Source organism: Sylvia atricapilla, chromosome 9 (assembly GCF_009819655.1).
Source record: "Sylvia atricapilla isolate bSylAtr1 chromosome 9, bSylAtr1.pri, whole genome shotgun sequence".
NCBI classification, from domain to species: domain Eukaryota; kingdom Metazoa; phylum Chordata; class Aves; order Passeriformes; family Sylviidae; genus Sylvia; species Sylvia atricapilla.
The window spans coordinates 13,644,497-13,669,201 of record NC_089148.1 but is presented as its reverse complement, the minus strand read 5'-3'; the positions used below and the strand labels follow the sequence as shown (position 1 = coordinate 13,669,201).

General features: G+C 40.3%; 2 protein-coding genes across 8 annotated transcripts in view; one reads left to right on the top strand and one right to left on the bottom strand.

Moving 5' to 3' along the window:
• Positions 1-24,705, bottom strand: part of PRDX1 (peroxiredoxin 1) — a 354,741-nt gene that overhangs the window by 199,375 nt on the left and 130,661 nt on the right. The gene's annotated exons all lie outside the window — the stretch shown is intronic.
• Positions 1-24,705, top strand: part of MAST2 (microtubule associated serine/threonine kinase 2) — a 186,510-nt gene that overhangs the window by 74,118 nt on the left and 87,687 nt on the right. For 2 of the 7 annotated variants that reach the window (XM_066324943.1, XM_066324945.1), the window contains exons 4-6: positions 6,917-6,948; positions 14,683-14,715; positions 15,518-15,724. In XM_066324943.1, coding sequence (XP_066181040.1) covers positions 6,917-6,948; positions 14,683-14,715; positions 15,518-15,724 — 272 coding nt within the window. Of the gene's footprint in view, positions 1-6,916; positions 6,949-13,485; positions 13,583-14,682; positions 14,716-15,517; positions 15,725-24,705 lie in introns of those variants that run through there. The other 5 variants (XM_066324948.1, XM_066324947.1, XM_066324949.1 and 2 more) reach the window with 4 other exon arrangements.

The following is a 24,705-nucleotide window of genomic DNA, read 5'->3' as shown; positions in this document are numbered from 1 at the left end:
GCTCACTGAGCTGTGGCAGCTGTGGAAAAGCTGTGGCTTTTCCTGGGGCTGGGCAGCTCTCTCTTTATCCCTTGGGAATGTGGTTTGCATCCGCTGTTTTTCTTGTCATTTGCCAGTCCAAGCCATGACGTGTGGTTTCAGTCCCGTTTGTTGCCATGAGCTGTGGCTCATGTGTGCACTGTGTAATGTTGTATTTTGGGCTGGAAAACATGATGTAATGTACAAAATATGGAGTAGACACTCCAGCTTACTAAAATACACACATATATATATTATATATATATATATATACACACACGGGAGTGGGCGCTGAAAATATTCTGAGGAAAGTGTGAATTCTTGCCTGTTTTGAGATGTATTCTGGAATTATTTCAGGTCAAGTAACCAAAATCCATAATCTTATGGAAAGCCCTGAGGTTAAGTGATATGAAAGGTTAGTGGGAAGCTTCTAGTCACATATATTCTTGACAGGTTAATGCACAGATGTGACCTGGATCCTTAGCTTTGCTTACCAAGGAGTAAGTTTCTGTTGCCCAGTCAGAAGGGCTGGTGGAGGAGGGAAAATAATTTGCTGTATTTGAGAATTTTGCTTAAAGTTTAAAGGGTTTTTAGCTTTATTTCCTTCTGCAGTAGCTCTAATTTGAAATAAATCCAAAGGCTTTTTATTTTGCTGACTAGTAAGGGATTTCTAAGCTGAAGAGAAAAGAAAGGCTGGAAGATCTAAAAGCATGAAATGCATCATTTGCTGATTCGTGACCTGTGGGTCGAAAGACTGATATATACTGAATATTTAGAGAAATAGGGCTGCCTGTTAGTTAAACAGCTGAGGATTTTTTCCCCATTTGGTTTTTTATGTTAGAATAGTTGCAAATGGCATTTTTATTGTCATGCAACTCCTGTTGAGGTAGAAATTGAATTGAAACAATAAATTTATTTTGCTTTGAACTTGTAGTATGTTTAGGGTAGGACTGGGTGCACAGATAAACTGTTAACAATTCTGGTGTCACAGGCATTTGCCTGGAGGCTGTGGCACTTTGCCACCATGAAGGTGAGATTTCTTAGGGCAGGGTGGTTCCAGGCAGTTTGGCTGGTACTGGGAATACGGACTAAGCTATCCATGGCATTTCAGAATTTATGTGATGGCAGACATAAATTCAGTGGAGTGCAAAGAAAGGTCTGGGAATTAAATACATGTCCTCTGAATATTTTGAATGGTATTGGCAAGAGGCTGGGTATTCGTTTTCTGTATTTTAAGTATCTCTGTAGCTAAGCAGATGATCTAACAGTATGATCCTGAATTTAGTTTCTAAAAAGTCAGTAAATTATAGAAAATATCTGCAGCATATTCCAAAGGTTCATCTGACCTTCAGTACAGATACAGTTTTAGTGTTGCTGTTTAAAATTCTTCACTGATGAGTTTGGGAAACAAGTTCAGATGTAATCATTTCTAGACAGAGAAATTGAGAAGTGCTGGTTTTAATAACCATTTACAGCGATATGGTGAAAAGAAGGAAATTATTTTTTCTGACAGATTCTGATAGGATGAAAAAAAAGCTTAGCATGGGGCGGTGGTTTTTTTTTTCCTAATCACCATGAAAAATTCCTTCCTGTTAATCTGATGGATGGATTACAGTTTGTCCTTGCATGGCCAGGTTGTACTTTCCATCAGAATTGGAGATTCCAACCCTCATTATATCATTTCTGTAATGCAAATGGTTATGTATAGAAGGAGATTTAATTAATCCCCTGCTGGTTGGTAGTATACCCTAAAGCAAACATAGTCAGCAAAGGAAAAAAAAAATTAAAACAAGAGTGCATGGTACCAGGTCACTGACTGTCAGTGGAATTTCATCATCTGTGAAATATTAACTTATTAACTGAAATGTATTTGCACTTATAGCTGTAAAAATATTTGTCTATTGTCCCAACTGGTCTGATAGTGAGCTACCTTGCAAGGGAGCCAAGGTCAAAAGCAATCTCAGGAATCATGCTGTCTGCTCTGGCAAAAATATGGAACATCCTGTGTGGTGATGGTTCTCATTTTAATTTGCAAGGACTCCATTTAAGCTGCCATCAGTGCAGGCTCCAGCATCCAACTTTGCCTGTGGGTCTGTGCCATATGCGCAGATACATATTCAAGGACAAATTGCAAGACTGAGAGAAAGTGACAAATTTGAGTGATGAGTTCCTGTTTTTTCACACTTTTATAACATAACGTATCTGCTGGCACGATGTGGGTTGTATTGTAGGTCAATGAACAAATATATTTCCAGACTTTATTTCCGCTCCATATTGTGTGCACACACCTATGCAAAAAGCCAGTCCTCTTCCTGCTGCCTGAAACATTCCTGTTTTCAGATGCAGTTTCTGTATAGAAAAAATATATAGAAATGACTGAATAAATTTTCCAGTATTTATGTACTAAGCAATATGTTTTGCAAGCAGAAAAATGATCTTTAAAATGGCTGGTATTTTTTCTTTTAGCCTCTTTTCTGCCTGTAAAATGAGGATCTGTTCTGTTGTGAAACCTCTTCCGTAGCATGATACAATGTCCAACTGATTTTATAGCCTCATGATTGAGGTGATGAACTTAAGATAAAAGGAAATATAAGGAACTCTTTTGAAGGCAGATATTTGAATCAGCTTTTTATAAATTCCGTGATGCTGAATTTCTTTTCCAAGGTTCCTTTTTAACTGCTTGTCTGAAAATCTGCTGCTTCTTTTGTCATGTAGAGATCAAGTTGCATGTTTAATAATTATGCCTTGAAATGTGGAACTGGTACAAAAAATTAACTTTCAGAACAGTCTGTTCTTGTCATTTGGGTACTGCAAGATTTAATACACTCCTTATTTTTTTAGGATCTGTGAAAGTAGTTCTTTATTTCCACTTCTGAAAGTTCTTTGTGAATAATGTGCACCAATATTTTAAAAGGTTCTTATGCTATTTAGCACTTCATATAAATCAAATATAAATGTAAGCCTCTGTTTTGAGTGTTATATTGTTGACCTAGAGAGCAGGTGACATGGAGGCTGGCTGGAGTAATAATGGTAATAGAAATTTAGCTACTGGCAGCACAAGTGCTCAGGGAGGCAGATGTGCTGTTGGAGGGGGCAGTTTGGAATCTTGCAGGTTCACGTGTTGTTCACATCAGAAGGGTGGTCTTTAATGAAAAATGTCCTTCTGGATAAACTAGCATACTGAAAGGATTACAGCTGCACCCTGTAAATAGTGTTTCAGACCAAGTAGTCACAGCTCAGCACTCCTTTATTAGTTATCTCACCTCTTAAAATGTGATTTATTTTTTCAGGATATGTGGACATGTAATGCCAAACTCCTTTGTGGTGTGAGTGGAAACCAGTTAAATCATACCACCTACCTCATAATTTGCTAACTAAAACATTTAATCTCTACTTTGAATGATACTATATATGATGTGGAGTAGACTTTAGCCTTTATAGGGTGCTTGTGAAATGCTGTTGGACTTTTCTCTTACATTTTTCGTAATTATTGAGTCACTGTTTTTGTAGTGCTGTTTCCTACATTTGAAATCACCCTGTCATTCGTTCTAAGATACAAACTCTGAATTGGTCTCATTGCACACATTGAAGTGTTGAGCTGTCTTAAGACCCAGCTGAGTCTTGACCCTGTGGATGCATCCGCATCTCTGGGAGGCATTTTCATTGTGCACTTGATCCCCTGGAGATCTGCAGTGTTCTCCTGGCAGTGGGCATCCTCAGATAGGAAATAGCTCAGCAGTTGTCTGCAGTCTGCTCCCTCCTTCTTTCCATCTCCAGGTATTTTCTCTCTGGGATATAACTTCTTCACACACAAACTCCCTGGTGATTTGGGAAAAGCGAATCTCACCATTACACTGCTCATGGTTGTGTAACGTCCAGCTTTGGTGCTTTTGCCTTGGCCCCACCATTCATGGTGGTGTTTGGGGGGATTATAGGGGCTGTTGACAAGCTTCGAGCTGTGAAGGGTGCATTGTCATTTCTCCAGAGGACAGGGAAAGTGCTGCAGAGGCCAGGATGTGATGGGCTGTGTGGCTGTTAGGGTTTGTGAAGGGGATTTTAAGACTAACATGAAATGAGGCATAGTGGAACAACAGGCATAAAAATTGATTGTTTTGATTGTGCTCTTTGTTGTCAAGACCACACTAGTATTAAATGTGAACTACTGCCTATTGATTCCACAGCTGCACCGTGTTTGTCAAGGTGGAGGTGCAGAATGAAGACAATTCCTACGTGGATTGGATAATATTTCAATTGCATTGAGATGTCATCTGCTAGGACTTTGTTCCTTCCTTATTTGGAAACCTGATTTCCAAGGGATGCTTTCAGGAACAAAGCCCCAGGCAGTCATCCTCCTAAACTTGCATGCATTTAATCCTGAATTACTACGTTATGGGAAGTATTAAAGGTCATATTTTTTGAGTAAAGCAAGCATTCTGTAGAGGAAAGGATTTGTGCATTCCTATTCCTGGACCATGTTTCTTGTGATGTATGTCTGGTAATTACAAGTCACAATTACCAGAGCTGTGCTGCTGCAAGGGAGTGTTCTCTCTTAAAATGACTTTTCAGCTCTAATGACTAGAGCAAAGCTTGTAAAAATGAACCCCAGAAGTTGAAAAACTAGAAGATAGTTAGAGAGATTTAAAGGTCACTGTTTTGCTTTTTCATCCAGTACTATGAAATTCCAGAGCTTTATACATGCATTCTAAAAATTTCTGGGGCTTACTGTGTTGGAATAAACAGAAATACGTCATTTGAATAGAAACAGTGCCTTCTGCCAAGAGGTGCCATTTTCTTTAAAAAGCATAAATTAAATACAGCTGCTCATATGATGAAAGAGATTCATATGCATGCCTAAGTAACACACTATCCACAAAAGCAGAATAACATAATACCTATATTTACCTTTTTTTTATTAATTTGCAGCAGCAAAAAGCTGTCCTTGCTATGTAGGCTTCACAGTGGGAAACTAATTCTTTCTAACAAATGAGAGTGGAAGAAGTACCTTTTTTAGAATATAAACCACACAACCTGTTATAGATGCTAATGATTTATTATCTTGCACACTTGAAGTGTTTTGATTAGACCTTGACAAGTTTGTCTGACGACAGGAATTTATTTCTCGATGCTGTAAGCTGTCAGCCTTGTGATAATTCACACATGGAATTTCTCGGTACTGTTAAACTGTAATGAAATTTCAAATTGTGGAGAACTCATAATTGAAAAGAATAACGGCATGTAAGAGTAAGTTCTTTATATATTACTTATTAGTGGCTGTAACTTTTTGGTATATTTGAAAAACTTTAAGCCAAATCCCATGTGTTACTGATCAGACCAATGACCGCCTGTCAATAACATTGTTAGCCTTGTCAGTCAGCACAAACACTGTAGCTAAAGATGGAAAAGAGATTACCTTAATAATGTTGCGGATTTGATTTTCTTTTTCTATTGATTTATTTTTCTTCAATATTCAGTGAAAAAACGGGTTTTTTTCTTAGAGAGGATGAGAAACCCATCCCGTAGATCAGCACCCTGACACAACCAGTTGGTACTGGCTGTGCTGGTGCTTGCCGGGCTCAGCCGAAGCGAAGCAGCCGGCGGTGAGCGCGGCCCGAGGTCCCGCCCGTGCCCCTGTTTTAAGGATAAAAACCTCGGAATCGGGGGCGGCGGCGGGGCCGGGGCGGCCGCGGCTGCCACCTGGCGGTGACCGGCGGGAGCGCAGCCGGGAGGGGCCGGGGATCGCGGGGCCGGGGCTGGGGCGGGCACGGCCGGGGGGACAGTGACGGGGGTGGGCACGGCCGAGGGGGGACAGGGCCGGGGGATGAGCCGTGTCCGTTCTGGACAGGGCCGGGGGATGAGCCGTGTCCAGCCCGGGCAGTGCCGGGGGATAACCCGTGTCCAGTCTGGGCAGTGCCGGGGGATGAGCCGTGTCCATTCTGGGCAGGGCCGGGGGATAACCCGTGTCCAGTCTGGGCAGTGCCGGGGGATAACCCGTGTCCAGTCTGGGCAGTGCCGGGGGATGAGCCGTGTCCATTCTGGGCAGGGCCGGGGGATAACCCGTGTCCAGTCTGGGCAGTGCCGGGGGATAACCCGTGTCCATTCTGGGCAGCGTAGGGGGATAGCCCGTGTCCATTCTGGGCAGTGCCGGGGGATGTGCTGTGTCCATTCTGGGCAGTGCCGGGGGATGAGCTGTGTCCAGTCTGGGCAGTGCCGGGGGATGAGCCGTGTCCAGCAATGCCCGCGCCTGGGGATGCCCCCGGGCTATGGACTGCAATAAAAACAGCAAAATCCTCTGTCTGCCTTTACTTGTGCTGCTGAAACGCCAAAAAAAAAAAAAAAAAAAAAAAAAAAAAAAAAAAAAAAAAAGCTGCTGGGAAGTGGAAGTTGTGTTTGGCCTCGAATTTTCTGTGATGATACCTAACACATCTAATGCGTCTGTCTAAAAAAATACCCCAAATCACCCCCAAAATCCACTCTATGGCATTAATTCTTCCTTTTGATGAGAGTGTGAGACCATACCGCAGCAGCTGCAGGCGCACCACGTTCCACACTTCTGGAAGTGGTTCGGTCTGATGCTGATGAGGTATGTAGGACAGAATTAATTACTGCCTTATATGTGCTCAGGCTTGAATTTCAAAGTTATGTTTGCTCTGTTGAGTGCTTATGATTTTTTGACTCCAAAGGCAATGGTTGTTTAGGGAATATGAGCAAGTTTTGTACCCCAGACTGTGCATTGTGAATGTGCAGTAGCAGAGCTGTGCAGTTCTACACTGAGCATGCGCTGGGAAATGGCCAGCTCGTTATTCATTCCACCTCAGTCATTTATTGATAAATAAATTAGTAATATGTAATAAAAAGTAAAATTAACTCAAAGTTTTCATTCTTTTTTTTTTTTTTCCAGAAAGAGCTCAGTCTCCCCAGAAGAGGAAGCTTGTAAGTATAATTATTCTTTATTCATCCCTTGGTTTGTTTTGAACATATATAGCTGTTCAGTTGTGGAAGTAATTTAGATGGGCAGATGCTGTGTTTTCTCTGTTAAGCATTTTCAAGAATCTGTCATGGGCTTGGAAACAGCTAGCTTGGATTTCTCTGAGACTGAAGCCTCTATTCATTTCCTTAAGTGTAGCAGGAAAAGCAGTGGTAGTGTAAGCTTACTTCTAATTACCAGCTTGAGCTGATCCTGATATGGAAGTAGCTGTGGTGTTGAGTGTTCCCACTCCAACGTCGCTGAAGTGATTCTAGAGGAGTCACTGATTATTTATGCAATATGGACAACTTTGATCACTGCTCGTCAAACAGTCTGTTGACAGAAGTCTAAGCACACAGCTCCTGGGCCACACAGGTCAGGTGTTTGTGGAGCAAGGCAGCCTGATAGAAGTATCTCAATAAAGTAATGCATGTCAGGAAGAGCAGGCTTTTAAAACTGTGATTTAAACAAACAGCAATTTTTTAAATGCATTATGATGTTTAAAGAATTTTAGCGAACTAACTTGTGTTTCAATGGTATTATGAGAGCTTAGCTTCTGCTGTGCTTACAGATTTATGATGGAAGAAATTGCATTATTGATTGCATTATATAAAAGAGAAAGCTTTTGTACTGCCTGCTATTGAGTTATGATTCAAAATTGTTTCCCAAAGCTTGTGGACTACAGACATGAAGCTCACAAAAGCTTATAACCTTTCTTCCTCAGGTTTCTGGTTCTAATGAGAAATTATTTTCAGTCTTTCAATATAAGCTATCCCCTTTGTATGAGAAACAAAGTGTGTTTGGAAAATGCTGTGTAGAGCTAGTGATTCAGGGCTGAACAATACAGAGGATCAAAAGGTCTTTTTTTAAAAGTGGGGCATGACCAGACCTTTTTGTTTAGTTCATATGACAATGATAAACCAGTCAGGGAGTTATTTAAAGAACATGAAGCACTGACTGGTTTTAGGTTTTTTTAACCAGTATGCCTCAAAGGCTGGCTTAACAAGATTTCAGAGGTTTCTAAGACAGGTGGTGTTCATCATTTGAACATTATGAAGGTTCTTTGATCAAATAGTGGAGCAGTGAGTTACCAGTAAGTTTTTTGTTTAATGTGACTTAGATATTTTTTGCACAAAAACTTTTGGAATTGAAATTGAGGATGCCAGAGATACTCCAGCTCATTCCAGCATGGAGGTGGGTATGACACAAGACTATTTACGTATTTTGAGGTATCTGAGATACAAATGAAGTGCTTCAGATGTGTAGTGTTTTAATCACTGGTAACTAAACCAAATGACTGAATATTTTATTTCTGTATTGCTTAACTCCTGCAATTTTCATTACTTCACTTCAGTTTTCTTCCACAAGTGAGTGCCTTTTAAGCTGTCACTAGATGAAGAAATTTAGCAACCTGTGTCAAGAAGATCCAGGCCATAAATTTTAAGCACAAGGTTGCAGCTATTAGTGAGACTAAAAATCTATGAAAAATTGAAATGTCTTAGTTGCCTGTGTTATCTAGCTGATTATTTGATTGTAGTTTCTGGAATTACAGATTTTATAGTCAACTCAAGTACCAAGTGTAGTCCAGAACCAGATGATGTCTTGTTGTTTGAGAAGTTTTAACTGTTCATGAAGTCAGTAGTGCATTGTGGCTGATGTAGAGCTGTGTTGATGCTGTACTGTGAAATGTACAGGCTCACTAAAAAGGCTCTTGTGGAGTTGATCTACATGATTTTGCATATCCCAATATCAGAGTGCTTACTTGATTAAAAAAAATCCTCTTAGTTTTTGTATTAGAAATTAGAGAAATTTATATCAAGGGAATAATTATAATATATGGATGTAATATAAGGTATAAATTTATATGTATAAATTTGTTCAACCATTCTGTCAGAAAGGGTGGCATTATATCTGTAGGCAGTTCTTTGTTCTTCTGGAGGCGTTTCCTCTGTTGGAATCAATGTAACAGTGAACTTCATAAACAAAAATAAATTTGGAAAATAATGTTTATTCTGAAAAGCTGCTGTTGTGCTGCAGCTGATGAGCAGGGATAATTATGAGTGTAGCCATGTCCTGATTCATGGACTGTCAGTCACTGACTTTTGTTCACCGACAGAAGCAGAGGCAGGAATGGACAGGAGGATGAAGTACCTGGCTTGGAGCCAGAAACCCTCAAGAGGTGCATCCATTTTCTGCACAAACTCCAGCCTTTGTAGCAGTTCAGTAGCAATTGAATTATATACAAAACCCAGCCACTCAGCATTTTTTTGTGTGTTAGTCTGGAGGTTGGGGTGCACTTACTTCTGTAAAAAAAACATATTTGGGGGAGGCAGTAATTATTTCCAGCCTGCCAGAAACAGAATGAGAGCTTGACTATTGCTGCTGGTTTGGTGATTGCTTTGCTGTGTTGTTGAGTTAGAAAGGTTTTAGCCTGTGGATCAGCTTGGATATTTGTCATTGCTGAATGGAAAAGGATGAGCTATTCCTGACAATGCTTCTAAACTTTTTCTTTGTTTGACTCTCAATACTTCATATTTCCTAGGTCAGAATGAGTAATCTCTAATGCAGGAACTAATTACAAGCAGGGAGAACAACAGTTGCTGTGCTTATTTGTGCTAAGGAAAAGGAGTGGGATTACATGTCTCACTGTTTTTATCAGGAGAACATGAGAAATTTTGCCACCTAAAGAAGGTCTTGGGTGGGAGTTGAAGAAAATGAATGGTGGGATGGAGCCTGTGAAGTCTGTTGATGAGTGTTGATGACTGTTTCCATATTAGCAGAAGGAAACACAGGCACACTGTAAAGGATGGCTTTGCACTTGGGTATCTTGCAACCCTAATTTTGAAATAATCAGCACAGAGTGAGCAGACATGTAAAACAGATGGGGGAATTGTATGCAGGGTGACATTAAGAGAAATGCCTTATAATTTAGATACCATTTTGTTGTTAATGGGCTTAAAGTGTTTGTGTTTCTATAGGGGGTTATGTTTAATGCACTAAAGGAGATGATACTCAGCTGAGTTGTAGGCTGCTAAGAGACTGAATAGTTAGAGAACAGGAATAAGTAGTTATATTTTGTCTCTAGTGTAGTTTAATAATCAGAGTTCAAAGTTTTCCTTTAATGAATTATGCATATAAATGTATTGGTTATGTTTTTCCCCATGCTTTGTTCACAAAAGAAATAATTACCATTCATGAATATTTTCTTTAGTTTCAAATACTGAATGTGGAGTGATAGGCTCAAACTTTGATCTCCAGCTTATTAGTCGAAGTGGTTTAATTATTTTCAGCCTTATCCTGTTCTGTTCTCTGTAAAGAGATTGGGTTTTGTATTGTTGGCTGCAGCTTTCACATGGTTTTGATGTGCACCTGCACATGAATTGCAGCAGAGATGCTCCAGACTTGAAAGGACAAAGGTGGGGATTTGCAGCAGGAGCATCCCATGTGGAGCACCTCTGGTGTGTCATGGTGTGTCATGTGTTGAAGAGCAGTTCAGCACCCAGAAGATCAGGCTGCAAACTGCATTTCATTGTGGCTGCAGGATGCCCAGCACCAGCCTGGAGCTCACTATTGCTCCTGCTTGCCTCCTTGGCTGAGCAGTAGTCACTAAATCCAGTTGGGGTTGCCCTTGAGCCATCTGGTTTCTTGTTCAGTACCCCAATAACAATAAATTAAAAATAAATTCAGTTCTTTATAGCATGAACCTTATTGATCAGTTCAGGCTTTTTCATGAAAATTTTGGGTTTATATTTTAAATCCTCATGGTTTCTAAGGCAGGGTTCATGGTGTGGCTTGCTGTAATTTTTGTGCTGTCTAAATGTAAAATTTTCTAAAAAGAAAATACAGCTTTCCCATATTATATCCAAATTTGAAAAGAGTAATTTCCTCAGCAAACTAAATTTGCTAAACCAGTTTCTAACTTCAGCTGTAAGGTTTTTTTTGATAATTATTTCCTGCTATCAACCATCTGTATCAAATATACTTTAAAAGGCTGTATACAAATGGAAAAAGAAAATGGAGGCATAAAAAACATGAAAAAAATAGTTTTAATCCAGAATATATCCAGTAAAAATACACATTTATATGAACCAAATATTACAGATTATTGTTTTGATGGTGATTTGTGCTGGTAAAGAGTAGTATTTACCTGAAGTTTTTATGTCTATCTCTGAAATATGGTAAGCAACATAAAAGTGTTTGTTGAAGACATGCACAAGCCTTTTATGGTGGTCTTTATTCCTTCTAATCACTTTTTAAGGCAGCTTATGTCCCCTGTGGGACTTGTTTTCTCTCATTCTCTCCCTCCTTCTCTGCATTACCATTCTACTTCAAACCTCTGAAGATTCTTAGTTTCTGCTGCCCTAGACATTTCTGAGGGGGTTTCATTAAACAAGTCTTCATCATAATTTGTTAAATTTACCCTCAGCTTCTTGACAGTAAAATAACACACAGACACACCAAGGAATTTCTTTGGGGGGATATGCTGAACAACTTGTATTCTTTTTAATGTTTACACCTTGGAAACAATAAGAAATTTGATGGCAGGAAAGAAAATTTCTGGCCTTTAGTGCTGGTTTACCTCTTTGAGCTGCCATGCTCAGGTGCTGTGGGAATTTCCTCTGTATCTGCAGAGAAATGGAGTATATAATTCAGTTTCTGCTCGTCTTGGCGGGTGAGTGTTTCTGCTGGTGATGGATCGATGCTGTTTCCCTGCCAGGAGCAAGTGCCACTGTCCCAAGAGTGGGAAAGCCAAAGTGCAGGAAGTGGATGAAAAATGGTTCTGAAAAGGAGTAGGGGATTTTGCTGCTTTTGCATCTGTTCTGATTTGGGTCTGGAAATAAAGTAAGAAATAATGCCTCCAGTCAATGCATTCTGCTTGTTGTACTTTATATAGACAGGGAGAGAAAGAGGTGCACTCTTCTGACCACCCCATCCTTCTCTGAGCTCGTAGAAGCAGCTCACAAGCAGTAGGTCAAAAATAACCTGCTGCTCCTAAGCTGATCCATGGGGCTGGTTCTGGAGGTGGAAGGTGCCAAATTATTCTTGTAGGGCTCCACAGCAGTGCTGCTATTCCTGTATTAGACTTTAAAAATTATTTGAAAGCATTGTTTCTTTAAAAGAAGATTTGGTCAATCAAGGGTATTTTGGTGTTGTGTAGAGACTGTATTCTCAGAGACAAAGAATTTATGGAGGTTTTCATCAAGGATTTAAAAGTGGAAAAAGTATTTTGCACAGTTTTTATTGTCAAGTTTCCACTACTTAATCCAGGCTCTCATTTAATAAGTACAATAGAATTATACGTAGCATACCAAATTTGTACTTTTTGTTGCTTGCTGTGCTGTCTTACTCCAGAGGCACAGTGTGGGGGGCAGAGGCTTTGGCTGTGTGAGGAACAGCCACCTCGGCCTTTCCTCCTCAGCCTGGCGCTCTGTCTTCCTAATTGCTGAGAGGTTGGGATTTTGTAGTGTGGGGATTCCATCAAAATCGTGGGAGGGTCTGAAGATCGGAGCTGTCACCTGGAATTTGACTTGGTTGATGAGTGCTTGTGAATGGCAGCCTAAATACAGCCTTTAGCGCGTTGAAGCCCATCAAACCTACATACGTGGAAATTTTCTTGGGGAAAGTAACATTCTTACAAATACACATTGGAAAAAATGCTGGACATCATTTGGGGCAGTTTTGTTAATAGCACAAAACTGATTTTGAGCTGATTGAAGTTGCTGTTCGCAAGCACAAATGCGAAGGGAACTTTTCCTCCCAAGTGAAGGTGTTCCCCTTTTCCTCCCCTGCAGCATCCGGCTCCCCAGGCTGCTGTGAGCGCTGCCGCTCTGTTCGCGGTGCTGGAATCCAGAAAGTTTGTGTCTGGAGCACGGCTTGGGAGCCACGGGAAGATGTTCCAAGCAGCAAGTTGTGCGTGCAGTTGAGGGGATTGATTTCTGGCCGAGGGCTGGTTCACGTGTCCCCGCGGCCGGCGGCAGCTGCTGCCCGCGCCCCGCTCAGGGTGTGCCAGCCTTCGCTGCCTCCGCTCTCTGCCGTGCTCCGTGCGATCCCTGCCGGAGCCCTCGCGGCTGTGCCATCGCCGTCCCGCTCTCCCTTTGCTGTGCTGGGAAGGTTATTCCCGTTCCCGGCAGCCCGGGGCTGGGGCGGTCGGTGGCTGATGTGCGGCGGCTCGGCCGGAGCGTGGCGGGACCGCGCCGCTGGCGGGGTGACAGGTCAGGTGGCCCCTCTGTGTCCTGGGCTTGTCGGCACCTTCCTTTCCTTCGCCTGGGCTCCCTTCCCTTTGGCCGGATGATGTGAATAGGCTCGCAGAAGATTTTTTTTTTTTTTTAATCTGATTTTTTGAAAATAAATAATTAGGTTTTTGACATGAGCTGTGCGATTAATCTGGACCAGTACTGAACTCCCGAGGTCTCTCTGACACTGGGGGTGTATGAAGAGCTTGGAATTGCACTGATTGTTCTCTGCCCTGCGTTGGAGTGATAACAGTGGCCTCTCCTTCCCAGCTCTAAGCCTCTTATGCTGGGAAGAGGCATATCAGTGTATCAGCACAATGATGAAGCGGAGGAAACAGAGGCTTGGAGCCCCATCTCTGCGGATCCAGTAAGGACTGTTGTGAAAAATAAATTGCACTTAATCATTTCAAATTGAAGCTATGAAGAAGAAAAACTGGCCCGAATTTTCTGTGGCTGGTAGACATTGCTTTGATTTGTTAGAAATTTATCTATTATACTTATTTGACTGTACATGGAATTTCATTTTGGAAACTTAGGCATGTTACTTTTGTGGAGTATTAACCATGAAGTATAGCCAAAAAGAGCAATGTTTCAATGTTTTTAGCTGGGATACATTGTGGTTGGATTTTGTCCCAAGCATTAGTGTAGTAAAACTGAATGTTTTTAACTTTGTCTTTCTAGTTTAAACATTTTTCAGATTTAAAAAGTACTTTTAATAATCTGGCAGAAAGCTGTCACAGTGTTAAAATCTTTGGAAACCTTTGCTACCTTCGCTAGAATTAGGAATGCTATTGAAAACGTCTAGATTTGAAGCAAGAAGTCTTAACTTACATTGCCACATGTATTTCTACAAATGGAATTTTAACAAGCATTTCTTTTTTAATGCTTTTGTCCTTTATAAATGCTTTGAAATCTACTAATTCAAGATGCTATTTATGATGTTCATAATTATATTTATTATTTCTATTAGGTAAAATTAAGGAAATTGTATATTTAATACAGTGTTCATAAGCAGAGGAGGTGAGAAGAATCTATCATGTAGTCAGTGCAGTGGAGGGAGGAGCAGGGTAAGAGGCAGGCTTAACCTTTTCTGTCTACAGACTGTAAAGCTCATCAGCTGTTTAAGCAGAGATTGCTGGTGGGGAGGATTTCCAGTATGTAAAGGTTGCTTTACTGATAAGTATTTGGATTCATCAGGAAATTTAAAGCTAGGAACATGGACAAACATGCTTGACTTGAGGACTCTAAGTGTAACATATCTGAATTCTAAACAAAACTGAAACATGCCTCAAATTTACATTTTGCTCACTTTTGTGTTTAAATATGGTAAAGAGCAATTTTTTTTCAGCCCTCAGTCACAAATCAAGGTTATAGGTGTAAGAATACAGTGGCACTAACTTGTATTCTAACACATAAGCACACTTTGTAATACCAATAATTGAAAGTTAACTTTTACTTTATTTCTAGTGAAGGACATCTCATCGTGTATAGTTCACTAAAGTAGGTGTTAGAAGCTCTGCTCTGTGTTTATGTACAAGTCTGTGCGCAGCTTTTTGAAAAGCAGCTACTTTGAGACCTTTTCTGTGCCCTGTGTGAATACAAATGTGCCTTGGCTGCTGACCCTGCAAAAGCAGGATAGTTCACAGAGCTGGGCACCAGCACCCTCAGCTGCAATCCTGATGCTACTGTGGATGTGCTGTGGACATGTCACTTAACCTCTTCATGCCTCAGTTTCCCCACTGCTAAAATTAGAATAAAGCCACTTTGCAGTGTTGCTTTCAGGCTTAATTAGTTGTTGCTCTAAAACAACTGCCACTGCTAAATGTTGTTTTCTAGTTAATGGTTTGTGTAATTCATATTTTCACGGTTGCGTGTTTCAGTTATTGCCACAGCCGTGGCATGGAACCATGGCTCCCAAATTGTGAAGGCAGTGATAGAAATGGTCTGTGTTTGGTGCTGGTGCCATTATCAATTTGTTCTTTTTTCTCAATTAAACATTTTATATTGGAGATTGACAATTATGTGTATTCCAGAAAACCTGGAAATCACAGCAAGAAAGGATTTGGATAATTCCAGATTGGAGGATTTTTGTAGTGGAAAAATAGCATTAAATAGATATTAAATTGACTGAAAAATACATTTTGGTTTGGATGATAATGGAAAGGAATGACTTTTGACCACTTAGTTTATTGCATTTGTTTAGAAGATATAACTTGTATTTTGGAATTATCTTTTTTCTTTATTGAAACAGAAGATGTGATATTGACCCTAATTTTTTTTTTCTACTGTGGTACCTTGTCAGAATCTCCTCTCCTTTGTTCTCCCACTGCCGAGGAAATGATGTTCATCAGCACATGTTCTCTCCTACATCTGCTCCAGGTCTGCAGCATCTTAAATTCCCATTTAGTGCTGACTGTGCACTTGTCACTTCTCCTCTAGTATTTTACCTGAACTCAAAAGCCCAGAGCAATCCATCTAGCCCGTGCTACAGCCATCCTTTCCAGTGGAGGTAAGGAGAGGTATCAACTAGGAATTTCTAACAGTTTGGTGTTGGCATAACCATCTGTGAACTTAACAGCTTTACAGTTCAAGAGAATAACATCTAACAGAAGGGAACAGCTTCCCAGTCACAACTTACTTCCAGCCTTTTAGTGTTCAGGTTGATGTTGTGTATGGGACAGATTTTTTGTAATTTGTGTTTAGGCCTTATGTAGGGAAGAAGAGAAATTGAATTAAGGAATGGAAACGTGTCTGCTGGTATGTGCATGCCTATTCCTGGTGGTACCTTGTGTTAGCACGTGGGCAGCTTGTACCATGCAGCAGGGGAGTCCTCACAGGCATGTCTGGTGTCAGGAAAAACAACTTAAAAGTAAAACAACCCAAAGTGGGGTCCTTGAAAACCCCTGTCTAAGTAGTGGGTCTGTGCTAAATACTGCACCCTCTTCTATTCCCTAGAAATCTGCTCTGCTTTCTTACAGAGTCTGGCAGGCTGAAGTCTCCAAGCACAGGGTATACAAAGGCTAAGGAGTAGAATCAAGCCTGTTGTTAGCAGGCTTGAGTGAAGGTACAAGAGTTTCTAAAGCAAAAATAGCCCAAACTGGCTCAGTTTATATTAAAGCACTTAACAGCTCAACTGATGCATTTTCCCTTCAGGATCAGTTCTTGCTCCTCATTGTGCTTGTATGAGACAAGCACAGCCATCAGCTGCCCCAGTGGAAACCTTCAGCTTCTTCACTAAGAGGAAATGCCACCAGCTCTCAGGGGGACAGTCCCAGGCAAAGGCTCATGCAAGCTGGAGGTCTTTGTGTGTGCAGTTATGAAACCAGAGCTCAGTGGTACCTGCTTAAAACTTGAGCCAACATAGAGCCAGAGGGCTGGTTTTGAAGTTCACATGCTGCAGGGTGGATGTGGCTGGTCAAATTTCAGTTACTCATCAGGTGGTAATGCAATAGCCCCTGAATGTAGATGTTATTTCAGAGGGAGGTTGGTCTTGCTGGCCAGCTCTGGTAGGACTACCCAGAAAATGTGAAGTTGAACTATTTTAGGCTTCTGCCCCTCTAATGCAGGGTAATGTATACGACATCTGTTGAGTGGAAATCAGGTTGTCAGCAGGAGAAAGAGACTTTGCATGTGTCTGTCCTCATTGTGCATGGCCGTGGGGAGAGGCTTGCCCAGCATCTGCTGCTTTCCCTGCACATTGGGCAGCAATTGGTGACAATTCTTAAGAAGGTGCTCACTTTGGCAGCACTTGGGGGAAGTGAAGGGCAGTGACTACAGTCTCCTAACATTTCAGTGTCATGGCCATCAATCTAATTTTAACTGATTTTTTATTATTTAAAGGCTGGTATTGGATAATGTTCCTTTAAACAAGGATGATTAAACTCGATTAAATGCTGTTTAGCCTTGGGGCTAATTAACAGACTGGTAAGTGGCAATTAAACATCAAGATTAGATTATTGTTAAAGTCAATTGAGAACTGTTCTTTCTGGAGATGAGATCTGATAATTAATGATTATTTTCAAAAGCCTTTTTGGTACTTTCTGCTTTTTCTTCCTCTGAGAAACCTTCCATTTTTAGGATTCTGACATGCGTCAGTGAATAATTTTCTCTTTAAGAACAGTTCATATAAAAGTCTTAATAGCAAGCTTTATTCCACTGTTACTATGGACTCCTTGATAATAATATTTTTCACATATGGGGACCTTCCAGCCATCTGCTCTTTAAATACTGAATGGTTGATGATTCACAGATACATGGTTCTGTGTAAGAGCTTAGGTCGACTGTAATAAGATTTTATTTTCGTCGTTGTTGCTTTCACCTGTGCAGCTCTTGATCCTGTTTTATCCTGTCTTTCTTTGTTGTAGTTTTGTTTACTTGGTTACGGTGCCAGTGATAGCCATTCCTGCCTGCTTAGAGCAAAGGTTCATCTTGGCAAATTACCACTGTCATTGATCTACTCAGCTTAGCACCTCAGGTTAGCCAGGCAGTGATTTCATCTCCATGGCTATGCAGGGAACTGCTGGAAAATGTAACAAGAAAAACTTGTGCCTTCGTGTTAAATCTTCCTCACTTTTTACCTTTGGTATATTGCATGTGCAAGAATTTGCACACATTTTTCCCTTCTTCCCTATATTTTGTGGTGCCATTGATAATTTTATGTTGGCAGATGAACAACTGTTGGTGCATCTGATGTCAAGACAGATGGCATGAAAGTTCATGGCTTCTGAAAGAATTAATCTAATTAAGATTGAAAATATTTTATACATAACCTTTGAACAAATGAAAATAGTGTAAACCTTGCAAAAGAGTAAAAGGAAATGTCTGATTGCAATAAAAACAAATTGATAACAGGTGGAATAAGACTGCTGTAGTTGATGGAAATGTGGGTTGGAATTAAGGTCATGCATCTTTAGGAAGAAGAGAGAATTACATCCAGAATTAAACAAGTGCTGATTCTTGTCTTTGGGATCTGGCTTGTACTCTTCTGGGGGTAACAGGAAAGTCAAATTACTGAAGAAGAAAATGAGGCCATGTTTCACAGCTGGTCCTCTTTGTGAGCTGGCAAATCCTTGTGCACCCATATTAGTCCTTTAATTTAACCAAAATATGAATTTACAGAATTTTTTGATCTCAAGTTGCTTAAGAGATGTCATGAATTGATTGTTCTAACTTGGAAGTGATGAACTGTGAGATTAAAGGAGAGTGCAATTACCCCCATTCTAGAAAATGGTCCATTCTGTCTAACAACCTCAGTAAGCTATCAGTAATTCTAGAAGCAGTTTAATTTGTTTGTGGTAAAAAGGATGAAAGTGTCCAGGTGCTGTTTTTCTGGCATCTCTGAGTGCTGCAGCTGAGGTGAAGTCTCAGTGGAAATTTGCTTCAATTTCCTAACAAACCAAGTGAGGAGTTGGCTTCAGCTGGATCATCCGAGGGGCATTTTCTTGTGCTATTTCAAGTTCATAAATTCATGCCAGTTGTGGAACATGTTCTTATAGGGATGTATGGTGGAGGTTATTTTTATAGAAATGTTTTCCCTTGGAAATTCTAGCTTTAATGAAGTCTATTGGAAATAGCTATTAAAAATTTTTATAGCTTTGCAGAATAGTTTAATAGTTTTTTTTTTTTTTCCTAGGCTGTATAAAATCTGGTCACCATTTGTGGATGTGATGGTGACCAGACCCTTGCTGTCTTATTTAAGTAAAACAAAATGGGAAACCTAATGTTGCTCCAAAATAGTCTTTAAGCACACTACATAATTACTTGATCAGTGTGTAATTACAATGTTATGAGTTTTATATAATTAGGATTTTATGGACATCTGTGATATAATTTAAGAATATATTAATTTATTTACATAAAAAGCCTATTCTAGGAAACAAGCCTTTCATCAATAAGTGTGGTAACTAACAAGAATATATTATACATAGGCATTCAGCAAATGTCCTGGAGGGCTGCCTGCCTTTATTTAAAGCCTTTTTTGTACAAGCTGTTGCGATGGATGAGGGGAGACCTATATTTAGAGCTGTGGCTTGTTTGGGTGTATGAGTGAGGTTGGTTGGGCAGTGTCCTGGGCCAGTCTGCTCCATTGCAGTGGATCCAGTGGGCTTTCCAGATGTGCAGGGTCAGCAAGCCCTCACCAAAGGGCTGGGATGAGACATCCACCTCCTTGGAATGGGTCTCCTCTTAGACTGTGGCTCTTTATCTTGTGTATGAGGATTGCTGGTGTGCCTCAGTGAGAGTCTTGTAACTCCACTCCTGCTGCTTCAAGGCAGATGCAGAAATCCCTTCCATAGCATAAGGATAAATTCTTGGCACACACATCCCCAGATCACCTGAGGTTTGGGACTTGAAGGCTGCATATATTTTACAACATCAGGGCTGTAGTTGTAAACAGAAGTTCCTTATTTTTAAGGAAGATCAAAAACATTTCAGAATTCAGACTTGATAAGTTCCTTGTTTTTATTTGAAATACCTCAAGGGTATCAAATATTGTTGGTGGTTTCCTGTTTTTGCTTAAATTTTACTTGATATGATACAGGTTTTAAATTATATTTTTTTTAGTTGGAAATTCCTACTTGACAAATATTGGAGGATTAATGAAGAGGCCTATATTCAGTTTGAATGACATCTGGAGATTGTTCTAGTTTTACAGTAACTGTTATCCTACTGGTTTAGTGCTTGATTTGGTACAGGTTCTGCTTTCTTAAATGTGCTAAATAATTGGTCAGAGTTGACTGCAAGACAGCATAATGTCACTTTTGGAAACAGTGTGGATCAGCAATTCAAGAATAATGAGAAACAGAACAACTTTGTGGATATATTATTGTGCATAATGTGAAATGATGAATTTTGAGTAGGTAAGCTTTTGGCAACTGAATTCTAATCTACATCTCACATTGAATGAATGAGTTTCCCAGAATTAATTTCTTTTTTAATGGAAATTTTTCTCCTTATTCCTTTTCCTTTGTACTGGTTATTATTCTTGGGAATCATTTTTCCCATCTAAGAAGCTACATGGGAGGGACACACTGGTGATACTTGAAACGTGACAGGCTCAGATAAACGTCTTGTGTGTCTTGAGCTGATGGGAAACTGTTTGTTTACTTTAATATCGTTGGGAATATTGAGGCATGGTGGCCTGAATGGTATAATTTTTTCATGTGAAGGAATTATGTAAATGCAAAAATCCCTGCATCCTGCCTGGAGCTGCAGTAGCAGAAGAGTTAAACCCTGGGGTTTGGAGCCCGAGGTGTGAATTCCTGTCTCCTTCCAGGCTCGCCATTTGGCTGCCCTCCATGGGACCAATTGTAAATCATAACCTGGTGGTTTGACCTGGGAAATTGGAGGCTCCCAGAGGGGAGCTTGTACTTGTGACTTTAGAAGTTGGAGAGCTTTACTGTCTGTGGGCCATTTCACGTATAAACCATATAAGGTTACGGTTCATAACTGGTTTTTTCTCTATAATTGTGTTTGAAGGCTGTGATCTGCTGGTGCACCTGTGTATAAGCTGACTCATTCACTACCCCTGCACTATTCAGAGTTTGGGATGGCTGGGACAAGTCAGCAACTTCTAGGGAGGAACAAACAGCTCAGAAGGTTCTTAAGAGACTGTAGTAAATATTGAAGCCTTTCTTTTTCTGTTCTTATCCTCAAATAACAGTGAGTTCCTCAAACGATAGTCATGTGCTCAGTTCTGTGTAAAATTTTTCCTTCCAAGTAGTCTCTCCTTCAAAGACTTTTGATCTTGAATACAGATACAGAAAACAACTAGAGCACTGAAAGATTCCTGGCAAGGGAGTAGTTCTGAGAAAGAATAAAATTCTTAACCAGACAGTCATGTGTTTATTGTTGTTGATAGACAGTGCCATGCATTTTCCAAGATTTGTTTTTAATTGGACTGTGAGGCAACCAGGGGCTATTTTTAGTTTTAATTTGGAAAATCAGTGAGTGTGCAAAGAGACCTGTTAATGTCCTGTGCTGAAGCACTAATAGTAGAGATGTACTAGCAGTGAGTAGCTGGTGTCACCTTCATGACCTGGAGCTGGGGGAAACAGGTTATTTTACACAGCTGTGTGTGTCAGCCCAGGACTGTTCCTGCCCATAAGCACCAAGTTCCTTTCCAATGTGTTTCCTTAAAAAAATTGCTTTTTAAAGATGTGTGTTACAGTTTTAATTTAGTTAGATAAACCATTAGTGGATCAATACTAACCTGAACACTTAAGGAAGGTTTAGGATGTAAAGAAGGAAAGAGGATCTCAGGGTAACTTTTCACCAATTTTTGCAATGGTATCCCATTTCAGCTATGTCTTGCTATCATGAGCTATGGTGAACTTTTGCCTCAAATTTATGCTCCTGTTTGAATATTCATAGCTACCATGCCAGAGGGCCTGCAGAGCTTCATCTGCTGTAAATGGACCCACTCGTGCTCTCTTTTCTACAGGCTGCATCTGTGCTCCCTTTTTCTTCAATATCTCTCTGTTCCTGTTTTTGTTCATTCATTTCAAATATGCTTCTTTTAGTGCTCTAAGTTCTCTCTTCCCCTCATTTATCTCCTGAAATTTTGCTACTTTGGCTAGTTGTTATTATTCTGTCATTCAATCCCTTGTGTGGTACTTGAGAGCATAATCTTCTAACCTAGTTTACATTACACTGTCATTATGAATTATTAATGTTCTAAAATAAAATCTTCAAACCGTAATCTTTGCTGTGGTGAAAGAGCTCTGTGTGCTTTTGTTTCCTTCCTGTTCTCCCCGTCCTTTCCTTTCTTCAGACCTTTAGGTCTTTAGAGCAGGGATGTTATTGATCCAGCTGTCTGGAAAAGACTTGCTGTGCACTGAGAATTGCATAGTCACATCTCTGGCCTGAGATGGGCATTTATTTATATAAACACCAAAAAAGCTGGTTTTGGAAGTAGTTCTTTTGATTCTCATCAAAGACATGCGGCACAAATAGAAGTGATAATGTATGTTTGGGTTATAGCTTGTCTGTGAAGGTGATATAATTTTTGTACTCTTTATTGCATTTTTGTTTTTGTTGCTGAGATTCTCACTTTTATTTGTGAGCAGATGAGAATTTAAAATAGCAGAGCAGGTCAAGGTATAATTCTCATCACCTCATTTTTAGGGCGAAATTTTCCACTGAAAGAAATCTGGTAAAAATCCCTACTACCTTTCCTCCACACTTCATTTCAATGCAACTGCTTGCCCATTCTGCTTCCGAGAGACTGGAAGATTCCAGAATCATTAAACGTCCAATTTTCCGAGTGAATCAACACACAAATATTGACCAGAAGTTGTTCCTTTAAAGTCACGAGTGTCTGCACTGCCCTCGCAGAGAACTTGCAATTAGTTTGAGCAGAATGCAGTCGATTAGAGCCGTGGAGGAGCAGCCCATGGGGACGTGTCCCAGCCTGTGCCCCATGGCTGAGCGCGCGCAGCCTCCGCCGGTGGCAAGATGGATCTCAAGAGTGGGACCTGTCGCTTCTGCAACTTCCCCCTCCTCGTCAAGAGCAAGGGCAGCTGCAGGCTGGGCCGCAGGACGCCGCAGTCGGTGCTGTACATCGTGCTCTTGTAAGTGGTGGCCAGTGCGAGGAGCTCCGTGGTGTTGGAGCTGTGCTCGCTCTTAGGGAAGGGAAGGGTGTTCTCTCTCTGGACACGCAGGTGCTGTTGGTTTGCACGCCTCATCTGTGCTCTCCTCGCTTATGTGTTTGTTTAGGAGCCTGTGTGTTGTGCTAAATACTTTGGCCAGCTGGAAACGGGATTTGCTTTTTTTACCGGCTGCGTTTAATAGGTAGTGCAGAAAATGGTTTTTGTTAGAAAATATATTTTTTCAATTGTATGCATTTGTACTTAAATTTAATTTTTCTTCCTTTCCCTAATCTATAAATCTACGTCTCCTAATAAAAAACTGTAAGAAAAGAAAATAAGTGAATACAAGATGGATATTCCCATTTATTAGTACTTTCTTCCTTTTCTTCGTATCTGAGATGGCTTAAAAGGTCATTGGTGAGGCGGGGTTATGAAAGTAATTTATTTTAAAACCAAGAAATTTTGTATATATCTGTGTTTCTAGCTCTGTTATTTAGATTTATTTGTTCCATTTTTAATGTTATAGTAGAGTGTAGAAGATACAGCATTGCATACTGATAAATTTTGGTTTTAGTATTTCACATGAATGTTTCTCTGGAGACTGCAGAAATCATTAGGAGTTCCATATCTGTCCATTCTATACTTTATTTCAAAGCTGTGAATTCAGTTTGAGTCATTTATCTTAATTATTAAATCTGCTTCTGTGTTCTCACATTTATGTCTCCACTTATATATAGGTAGACACAGATGTTAAAAGTCATATGTAAAATAAATGTCCTTCATTCAGGACCTTCTAAATAATATGTGTATTTTAGGAAACCTTGGTTTTATAATGAATCACCTTGGTGGGTTTCTCAGAATTACAGTAGAACAGTTGATAGAGTTGTGTCAATCTGTAGTTATGTAAAAATCTGTGGTCCAGGCTTGTTCTCATGTTGGATCTGTTTGTATTTTATATATTTCTCTGAGGCTCACAACCTGAAGTAGTTTGTTTGTCTGACAGTTGATGGTATTTTATCACAGTTTTCCCAGACTTTAAGATTAAAGCTAAGCTTTTGCTGTGAAGATTCATAGTATTCCAGAGGAATGGCTAAAGTAGGGGCCAATTTCTCTTAAAAATGCATGTCCAAATAAGGATGTAATTCTGCCTTTAAAACTAGATAAACTTTTCCTCCTTTTTTTGTGTGTCTGTGTCTACTAGCACCCCTGATGTTTCCCAAGCATGGTTTTGGTTTCTCATGTCTCTTTTGTACCACGCTTATTTTGTAAAGTCTATTCTTATCCCATGCTCTAACTTCATTAAGAATTTATGCTTGAAAATGTAAAATTCATCTTCTTCATCTGTTCATTACATTAGCATTCCCCTTGCTCCCAGAATAACTCTTCGTAGCCAACATCCTACAAAATAAGCTTTTTGTCTCAGAAAAGCCATGGTAATGCAAGGGCTTTACAATGTCCTTAACATTTCAGCTGAGCGTAGTGTGTTAACCAGGGGAAGAGGAAACAAGCTGTGGAGGTGGAACGTCCTGCACCGGAGATTTGGGCTGGAGCAAACAGTCCGAATTATACTGAGAAACAAATCAGATGCCAGAGCTTGTTTTAGAGTTCAGGCTTGATTTGGTCTTCTGGGTAATACGCTGTGAAACAGGTGACAGCACTCCCTGCTCACTGCTCACCACGTGTGCCCTGAGCCCAGGGGTGCCATGGTGGAGCCTTGGCTGCTGCCCTGGGATGCCTGCTGGGGGTTTGTGGTCCTGCATAGATGAGGGAGCCCTTTTTGCTTTGTGAGCTGGTAATTGAGAACTGAGTAACTCAAAGCCCTCTAATTCACCCACTGAAATGCAGCTCAGTTCCCTCTCTTTGTTGTTTGCTTTGTTAATTTTACCTTAATTACTTGCCTGTT